The sequence below is a fragment of the Sinocyclocheilus rhinocerous genome, unplaced genomic scaffold (genome assembly GCF_001515625.1).
Source record: "Sinocyclocheilus rhinocerous isolate Xijiao unplaced genomic scaffold, SAMN03320098_v1.1 scaffold631, whole genome shotgun sequence".
Classification (NCBI taxonomy): Eukaryota; Metazoa; Chordata; class Actinopteri; order Cypriniformes; family Cyprinidae; genus Sinocyclocheilus; species Sinocyclocheilus rhinocerous.
Window position 1 is genome coordinate 143,939 of NW_015656501.1, and position 10,453 is coordinate 154,391.

Genomic DNA, 10,453 nt, shown 5'->3' on the forward strand with positions numbered 1-10,453 from the left:
ATGTCATCATTTTTAGGTCTTACAGGGATTCTGGTGCTCTTGTCATTGTACATTTGAGCCTCAAACAGTAATGCAAGATGCACTGGCATAGAACTTCCTATTAATTCAAATGTTGAACACATCTGGGAAACAATATCTAATGTAAACCTGGAAATGCAAACAGACTTTGAAAAATGTAAAAAATAAAAACAACATTTAAATCCCACTTAAAATGTCACTTTATCATTTTTCTCAGCTGTTAGATGGTGTAAACTGTGTATGATGGTCTATAACTGACATTTTGCAATGTTTTTGGCAGATGTCCATGCATCCCATAATATTGCAAATAAACCTTCACGTAAAACACTAGAAATAACTATGGCAGAATTTGATCACCATACATAATTATTCAAGTTTATATTGAGTTTAGTTGCATAAAAAACTACAGAAATGTGCATTGTGTTTGCCATTGTGTTGCTATGATTGCACATTGCAATGTGGTTGCTAAGTGTTCTGGGTGGTTGCTAGGCGTTTGCTTACTGGCCCCAGTCAAAAGCCTCTTGGCTTGTGTCCTTCCTTCATTTACAGAATGCTAACCTTGGCAAGAATAACAACTATTAATAATAAACAGAAATTGAGGTACAAAAAGTTGATTTTAATAGATTATGGAGGACTGACAAATCAAAAGAAAAAAATCAAGACATTGTCAGCACACTGCACACACACACTTTCAATGGTGACTTTCAAACAAAAGTGCATCTAAAATAAATGTAGTCCAACTCCAATAACTTGGAGTTATTGAGAAGTAACAGCGGCACGTGACAATGAAAATGTGACGTAATGATCAACAAGTTTTGGCACACTGAACAAAGTATGATAAAGAATGACTGATGTATCAAACGCACCATCAGACCATTTGCTCTATGTCTTTTTGTCTTTCGATTTGCAATGTCACAGAAATGTATTTCTGAAAAAAAGATAAAGAAAATGATCCAAAAAACAAGAAAATTTATCAGACAAATTATTCACGCCACTGGTAACCCCCACCAGCCCAGCACTAACACTTCTTAATGTCACTTTTTGCCATATTATGTTCACACAAACATAGAACAGCAGAAGATTACTCTTGATTACATTTACCAACACTTCCATTAGAGTTTTATCATCTTACTACAATTGTTATTCATTTATTAAACTGTCAGAACGAGGCAAGTTCTGATTGGTTTAGTCAAGACAGACAATTTGAAAACAGACAAACAAAAATGAGTGTTCAAGTAGATATTCCTGCTTTAAATTTACATTCATGTGGTTAGATGGGTGACCAATACAGTGTCATTTCTCTTATGACATATGTACAATCATATTTGGCCACCATCAAGCTGAACAGGTACTTTAAACCAATGTCTCATCTCTCGGTTTTGTTGCATTAGGCTCATATGCCTAGGCCAAAATTAACTAATGTCAAATAAAACCTGTAATACAAATTTCTGACAAAAATGGATGAAATATAATGCTTTAGCATTTGATAAAGCATTTGATATCTATATAAATTCTGACAGATTCTCATCATATCATATTTGTGAGCCGCTCTCCACGGCACAGAGGAATATTTCGAACAAGCTAAGACCCCTGCACTCATACACTACAAAAATATGTGTGCAGGTGTCAAGTACAGTTGGTGCGACACAAAAAACAAGTGATCATTTGAAAAGAAACCCAAACAATGGTAAAATCCCCAAAGGATTGTGGGATTTGTTTTTTCATGCCCAGGCGACCATTATACACTGCATTTGAAAGATTGCGCACACACATTTTTACGGCATAGTATGCAACACAACGTTTTTCAGGCACACTTCTTCAATGCACACAGAATACTGTGCAATATCGAAGATGATGTTTTGAAGACAAGTTACTCTTCATGTCTTCAGACAGTGATTCGCTTGAAGTCCATAAGCTCAAACTGGGAAGTCTGGACAGCAGGAGTGTTTGCAAGTTGCAGAGGAAATCATCCAGCAGCAGATGGTTTCACTTCCTGCCTGCACTTTAGGTGAAGCACTTTAAGCAAAAGGTTGACATGGTAAATATTTGGTTTCCTCCAAACACCTGGTTTGGAGTGCCAGGTCAAAAAAAACCTTCACAGTGAGCATAAAGTCACGTGGACATTAATGCAACACGCCTCGTACTCTTTGGAAAGACACTTTTGTATTGTTTCAAGTTTTGTCTGTGAGGCTGCAAGGCTTCAAACGTTCCCATCTCTCAATTATGCCATCAAAGGTGAAGCATGATGGGAACACAAAAGAGGAGAAACACACTAACTCTCTACTGATGTACCTATAATGAAGCATCAATCAGTAGGATGGTGATTCAAGGCTTTTTGCAGGCAGTTTCTTTGGCTTTCCCGTTGGTGCTGGACTTGAGTTGGGTCATCTCCACTTCAGCCATGGCATCCGAAGGTAAACTGCTACGCATGCGCTCAATGGTCTTTTGGTTGGAAGCTTTCTCCTGTTCCAGAGAACGGATCAGGTGCTTCATCTTGCTCTCGCGTGACAGGAAGCTCTCCATGCTACCCTCCAATGTCTGAATCTTCAAACGAGCCGCCTGTTAATAAAGCCAAGCAAAAGAATTGATGAAGGAATCTTGTGAAGAAACTATGCCCAAATTTTTGTCATATACACTACTGTTGAGGTAGTTTGGGGTTAGTAAAATATTTGAATAAGTCTTACCAAGACTGCATTTATTTGATTAAAAAAACAGTAAAAACAGTAATATTTAGAAATATTATTACAATTTCAAATTATGGTTTTCTATTTGAATATATTTTAAAATGTAATATATTCCTGTGATGCCAAAGCTGAATTTTCAGCATCATTACTCCAGTCTTCAGTGTCACATGATCCTTCAGAAATCATTCTAATATGCTGATTTGATGCTCAAGAAACATTTCTTATTATTATCAATGTTGAGCTGCTTAACCATAATGTTTTCTTTGAGGAATATAAAAAAAATAATAATAATGTAACGTATATGAAATAGATTTTTAATACAAAAACAAATATATAAATATATATATATATATATAATAAGCTGTGCCAATGGCTCAACTAATAGTATTAATAATTGTCAGTTTTGCATCCAAATACTATTACGTTAATCTGGAAAAGTTGCTAAGGGAGCCAAATATCTTTTCACTCTCCTTTATATCATGTTTCTAGGAACAGCTTGTTTTTAGCAACAAGATGAGCATGTTGTGACGTTACATGTTTAGACTAATGGAGTTTCAAGGATAATTCATTCTCCCACATCCATAAACACTAGCGGATGATAAATCAAAAAGCTATTATCAATTGAATTTCCATTACTTTAATTTGAAATGTAAGACACTGAACCAAAATACCATTTTAATATTCTTCGGTAGTAAACTGAGAAGTGTATCTGTAAAGATCTTAGGTTTCAGGCTGTTTGGCTTTTGTACTGTGCTACTTGTGCTATTTTTGATTGTTATATATCTACCTGCAGTTTCTCTAGTAAGTCCATGTTCTGTTTCTTGAGCTGGGCATTGGCTTTCTCCAGTTTATCAAGCCTATCAGAGTCCTCTGATGGTGGAGGAGCGTCTGACAGCTCATCCTGCAGGACGTGGTACTCCACTTCATACGCATGCAGCTGCTTGGAGATATCCATCTCAGTTGCCTGCAAACGACATTTCATATTGATACCATAACAAAGTATATCTAAATATAAACAAACAAACGAAAAGAAAAATTCTAATCAATGAATTTTCGGTAAGAAACCGTTTACATTTGGAAACACTATTCTCTATTAACTAGTTGCTTATTAGCATGCATTTTACAAGCATATTTGCGGTTTATTAGCACATATTAATGCCTTATTCTGCATGAGCATATTCTAGATCCCTTAACCCTACCCAATACCGAAACGACTACCTTACATACCATCAATAAGCAGCAATTTAGGAGTTTATTTAGGGAAAACTGTTAATTAATTGTGAATATGTGTCCCCTAATTTAAAGTGTTGCCGAATTGTATTTTTGTCATCTTGTTCTAGTTCATCACAAAACAGTCTTTTTTATTTTTGAAAAGCAAGCTGCACCACCTAGTGGTTAAATAGAGTGCATTCTAGTGTACTACATTTTTCACATGCAACACTGTGTTCTGCCTACTATTAAAAATAGTATGTTAAACAGTATTCAGTATATGCAACAAAAAAGGTTTCAAACAGTAGTATGCTACACTGTTGTCACACAATCTCTTTTTACCATAAGCTTACTTTACAGAATAGCATCCAGTCTACATCTCAATTTAATTTAAGTCAAGGAACAGATATTAAAAATCATAGCTGTCAGTGTTGCTAATGATAACTAAAACTAAAACTATTGAAAATTGTTTCTAACTAAAATAAACCTGAAAAATACATCTAATATAAATATTAGATGAACAACCGAAACTGTAAATTTATGTAAATGAAAAATTGAAATGTTCATATGTAAATGTATATAAGCTGAAGTACTACAACTGAAACGAAAAACATTACTAAAATGAAAATTAAAAATATAAAAATGCTAAAATATGCAGAAATATTATAATAGTTTATAAATAATACTAAATAACACTATGGCTGATATTACTTATATACTTATGTTAACTGATAGATTGCATGGAATATTTGAATATCTAGACAGTATATCTCACAATATATGAACAGTAGACCAAATATTTAAAACTAGCGAAGCCCAAAAAAATTTAAATTAAAATTAAAAATTAAAAACACAAAGATTGACGGGATCAAAAACGTACACTTTTCATTATACATTCACATACATTTTATAGTAAAATTATATCTTGATAATGAAAAAAATGAAATAAATCTTTAAACAAAAACCCCCCAGACATGCATCAGGAAAGTTTATTCCATTTTAAATGTACCTTGGTGATTGTCTCTTCCATCTGGCTGTGAGTGAGGGTGGGGATGGTGGATTTAAGGTAGTCTACAATACTTTCAAAGCCGTCACACTCCAGTATCTCTCCCTCGTGGCTGCTTAGCAAACACAGGGCCACCTTAAAAATCACCTCCGTGCCTTGGACAAACAGGAGGTCTGGCACACAGCACACATACATGCATAAGTCATGTCATGGGTCAAAGGCTATGCATTGGCTACAATACTTGACTTATGCGTGAAATACATACATTTTAACACACAAGATCATTTCACCACTATCCTCAGGTTCACCCGAACCCCTTCGCATACATTCATTCAGGTCTGCGTAAGTTAATTAGAAAGGAAGTGAAATATACCAAATATACGGGCAACAAAGCCAAGCTGGAACTGAGAGGCGAAGAGAGTGAGAAACCAGGGCGCGGCGTACAGGCTGGGACAGATCTCGTGCTCCTCCAGGTGAGTGTACAGGTTACGGTGATAGTCGTGCAACAGTCGCGACAGCTGGTACATCTGGATCTACAGACAGAGAAAGAAGAAAAAGTCCTCACACTTAGAGGAGTGAACTTTGAACAGGCTCAAATGCGACTGGCTGAGACAGTGTTTCTCTCATGGGATTAAACATTGGCACATCTGATGATGAATAACTACTAACAGCTGAGGAGGAAACAGTGTACAAAGGTGGCGACGGCGGTTTGAATACTGCTTGACCAAATGTGTGTTTAAATCAAGTGTATTAAAAATACTCGCTGTTCTTGTCCTTACAACAAAAATGTTATGTGGAATTTACATTCACTAAAAGTACAGCACAACATTTAAAAAAAATATATATTTTTTTTTTCTTAAATTTTCATTTGTTTCGCCAGGCTATAAAACAGCTGCTTTGAAAGTTAGACTGACACCTAGTGGTGTGGATGTAGCATTGAGCAAAAACATTTTAGTTAACAAGGACACTGTTACCCTGTTAACGGACATATTTATTATTAACTTTATAAATTAAAGTGTCCCATAAAAGATGCATTATGAGTAGTATTTGGCTGGTCATGTGATCTAAACATGGTGATCCAAGCTTTTTTAGCCACTATGATGACTAAAATGTACACAATTTTTAAAAAAAGTGTCAACATTTCGCTGGCAACTTCAACAGTGGCTAGTTGTTACACTGACGCCTAATGTTTCAGTTACCAATGACACTTTAAAAATAACCTATTCTTTGCCATATTTGTTATTTATTTATATTACAAATGAAAATGTCTGATAAAAGAGGTGTTACCAAGAAAAACCGAGTAGTATTTAGCTAGCCAAATATGCCAATCCAAGCTTTTTAAGCCACTAGGTTTACTGCAATGTACATAATATTAAACTAATGTGTCAAAAGTACCATTCATTTCATTTATTCAGTCACGTTAATAATCTAGTTTTTAATGAAATAAGAAAGTACTTATCTAACACTCAGTTCAACTAATTGAGATACACGCTCATTCCATTAATTGTTACAAAAACCAGTCCTGCTACATTTGACAATAGGCATAATTTAAACAAGCAAACATACCGGTTCTGAAAGAAAAACATGAACTAGTGAAAACTGATACTCTTGCACACACAGCGCACCTGCAGAGAGATCATGTCGGGACGGTACTGCCGGCGAATGCCTAGGTCGTACATGAGGAACTTGAGAGTGTCGAAAGCCTGTTCCTCGCTCATATGCAACAGCAGCAAACCGGCCACAAAACTGATTCCCTGGCAGTAGCCCACCTCCGTGTCCAGCAGGGAGTAGGCCTTTAGAAGATTGTACAGAGACAGCTGTCCAGCTCCCAGCTGAGTGCTGAAATACTGGTGTGTTGGGAATGTCCGGCCTGGAAAGGATGGGGGACATCACTTCAGTAATGTACTGGGTCAAAAATGAATTAGCAGCATAAACCATAAGTGCTTTGGTTAGATACAGACCAAGGTCGACCAGGATGGCGTGTTGCTGTGCTGTGAGCTGTTTGAGGAGATCCTGATAAGGTGTTTCAGGGGGCTGCTGCCTCTGCGGCAGACGGTGACGCAAACGATACTGCTGGGAGAGCAGGAGCCACACTTCACCTCGCCGACTTTTGGGGACACCTACAGAGCACAGGCATGCAAACAAACAACGTGAGCAAACTGTAAGGGTTATTAAGAATATACAATAGCAAAACTATTTCACATGTAAAAGTATGTATTTCTATAAATATGTTCACACTATTGAAACGTTTGGGGTCAAAAAGTTTCTTTTAAAGATATTACTATGTTTAAATAGCAAATTTAATACACATTAAATTGCTAAAAACAGATTTTTAAAAGAAAGATTTTTACAACATTACAAAAATTTTGTATTACAAATAAATGCTGTTCTTTTGAACTATCCATTCATCAAAGTATCCTTCAAATTTATTCTTTCCACAAAAACATTAAGCCAAACAACTGTTTTCAACAATATATAATAATAATAAGTGTTTTTTGAGCACCAAATCAGCATTATTAAAATGATTTCTGAAGCATCATGTGACACTGAAGAGTAGAGTAATGACTTATTAAAATTCAGCTGCCAACACAAGAATAAATTATATTTTTTTAAATATATTAAAATAGAAAACGGCTATTTTAAATTGTAATAGTAATTCACATTATTACTGTTTGCTTTGGGGAGCATAAGAGACTTCTTTCAAAATCTTACTAACCCCAAATTTTTGAACGGTAGTTAGAAACAAAAGCTGATGTAGACCAAAATCTTAGGGTTTTATTGATGGAAGTATAAAGATTAAACAGCTTATACCTTGACAGACAGCACAGTGGATCTCTTCTTTGTCCCATTGTACTTTAGTGCGGCAGGGACTGCTCAACTTCCTGTCCCACAGGGCCTGCACCTCTTTTGAGCACTGACACACTTCCTGGTAGTCCAGCTTCATTTTCCGAATGTGCAATTCATCACGGCTGGCTGCAAGGTGAGAAAACTGATAGTCAGGTTTAGCATTCAACAGAACAATTGACATATTAACGTATTGTTATTATGTATTACTTTGGATCTAAAAGCATTCTGAGTGTCAAAATGAAAGGGCATCATGAGATGTGACCCAAAATGTAGACGGAAGGGAAAAACAAATGCTAAATGCAATTTAAATTGTAATTAAAATTCATTCATATCTTTTAATTAAAATTCATTAATACGATTAATAATAAAATGACATTCATCACATTATTTTAAAAACATATTAAAATATATATTCTCAAAATATGTTCCTAAATAAATTCATATTAAAAATATGTCATTCATCACATTATTTTGAGAATGTTTTATTTATTAGCAGTTTTGGTATTGTGTAAAATCTGGGTCCACAAGCAAAATCTGTTGAGAACCACTAACAAGTATTCAATGTCATGCATGCAATAATTTTGTTAGTTTCTGTTTGTAAAAACAAATAAAAAGTGCCTTTATTGCAATGCATGTACACTGGAAGCCTCACAGGCAAGCATGCATCACTGCAAATAAACTGTAGCACGCTTCTGATAGAGGAATATTCTGGGTTACATGCACCATAAGTTTCCATAGCAACTTTAGACAAGGTTCAGAGTGGATTAAGATATGGCACAGCCTTTTAAAATAACCTTAACAAAGCATCACAACACATTTTTCACTATCCAAGTTAAGAGCATACATGAGCATCTTTGCACAGAAGAGAAGAGAAAGACACTCTGTTAGACTCCAGAATTGATGCAACTCTGCAACTAATGGACTCAAAAGGAGAAAATTATATCCTACAAGACAACTGTTATTGATTACCTGCACTTGAGAACATGTAGCTATCTGCCTCATGCTGGTTTGTATACTACATTGTAGCCAAACAATGATATCATGCCAAAAACTGCTTGAAGTGCAGCCCATTCTGGCGAGACGTCAATGCCATTGCCGTATATTCTTACCTTCTACTCAGACATGTTTATTCAGTTTGGCCCATCCAAGAGTACACAAAAACAGACAGAAAACACCAAAAAGGAAAAAAAGGTAGAAAAAGTGACTTGAGTCTCATGTGTGATGCAGTTTGGCCAACAGAGGGCAATATTTCACAAAGCTTTGCTCCTCCAAAGCAAAGTTTAAGTAATACACAATAACACAATGTGTTAAAGAGACTGAATGACTGATATTTTTTGAAAGACTAACTATTTTTTGAAAGACTAAGGCTAATTATGTAGCCTAGAGGTAACAGAACTGAAAGTGCACTCTTAAAGAACGTGAACATCATCCAGACATTCCAAACTATAATTAACTTTGCCCCAGAATGTAAAATAGAGGCAGTGGCACTTGCCCCTCTAAAAATAAGGCCAGGGCAAAAACAACAGTCTAATCAGAGTGACGGGAGGAAACACTCCCTCTTCTGTGACTCCATAATGTCCCATATACACTGAATTACTGCTCTAGGTTTTTACGCAATTGACAGACACGTTTATACAATAAGATTGATTCAAGATTAAAATTTTATATCATTTTATAACTTAATATATGCATTCCCTGGGAATCAAACCCATGACACTGGCGTTAGTGCCATGTTTGAGCTACTATTTAAAGGGATAGTTCACCTAAAAAATGAAATTTTGGCAATTATTTACCCACCCTCATGTCATTCCAAACATGACTGACTTTCTTTTATGCAGCACAAAAGTAGATGCTTTGAAGAATCTCCAGTGTGATTTTAGTATTATTTACATACTCAAAATAGCTATGTCTATATGCGTTTTGGCAGGTTTGATGTCCAAGACACCAAATGTCATTGGATTTCATGTCTTTTGTTATCGAAACAACACAGCAAGATTATCAGTGAGTATCAACTTAAATTTGGATCCGTTTCTAACACAAACCTATTGTATGCCTTCAGAAAAATGGGAATATAGCCATCCCAAATTAAATGCAAATCCAAAATGAAAGGAAGGTTAAATTATAAGAGAGGGGAATACGAGTAGAAACACTAACCCTCCAGGCGCTGATTCTCTTTCTCCATGCGGATGAGCAAAATCTGTTGGTGGATGGCTTTCTTCCACAGGGCCCTGTAATCAGCTGGGCTGCGCCGGCCCTTCTCTCCACCAAAGCCCTGCTCTGGGGTCAAGGGGCTGACCTGAGGGTTTTGATCCTGGTTCAAAGCCCGAGGAGAAAGTGGCAGCAGCTCCCGGCCATCCATGTGGTCTGCAAAACAGCAGATGCAGACCAAAATGTCAAAGACTTATGCTCAAATTGCATGTAAAGATAATAAAGTGATTTCCCTGACATAAAACTATTGTGATGGTACTATGACATCAATGGCAATACCATTGTACCGAGTGTCATATTAAATTACCATATTCATATATCAAGATATATACACTGTTCAATAAGGTAATTATACCTTATATCATGTATTATAGTGTATATACACACACACACACACATAAATATTTTGTAAATATGTACACTACCGCTCAAAAGTTTGGGATCAGTAAGACTTGTAATGTTTTTTAAAGAAGTCTCTTAT

The 10,453-nt window shown here is 35.9% G+C and overlaps 1 protein-coding gene across 3 annotated transcripts in view; it reads right to left on the reverse strand.

The window, feature by feature from the left end:
• Positions 1 to 553: 553 nt before the first annotated feature.
• LOC107720111 (TBC1 domain family member 4-like) overlaps positions 554 to 10,453 on the reverse strand; it is a 33,065-nt gene continuing 23,165 nt past the window's right edge. For 2 of the 3 annotated variants that reach the window (XM_016527718.1, XM_016527717.1), the window contains exons 12-19: positions 9,919 to 10,128; positions 7,729 to 7,890; positions 6,879 to 7,037; positions 6,543 to 6,787; positions 5,291 to 5,450; positions 4,921 to 5,090; positions 3,490 to 3,666; positions 555 to 2,577 (exon numbers count right to left, since the gene is read on the reverse strand). In XM_016527718.1, coding sequence (XP_016383204.1) covers positions 2,344 to 2,577; positions 3,490 to 3,666; positions 4,921 to 5,090; positions 5,291 to 5,450; positions 6,543 to 6,787; positions 6,879 to 7,037; positions 7,729 to 7,890; positions 9,919 to 10,128 — 1,517 coding nt within the window. In that variant the 3' untranslated portion in view covers positions 555 to 2,343. Of the gene's footprint in view, positions 2,578 to 3,489; positions 3,667 to 4,920; positions 5,091 to 5,290; positions 5,451 to 6,542; positions 6,788 to 6,878; positions 7,038 to 7,728; positions 7,891 to 8,873; positions 8,877 to 9,918; positions 10,129 to 10,453 lie in introns of all 3 variants that reach the window. The other variant, XM_016527716.1, reaches the window with a different exon arrangement.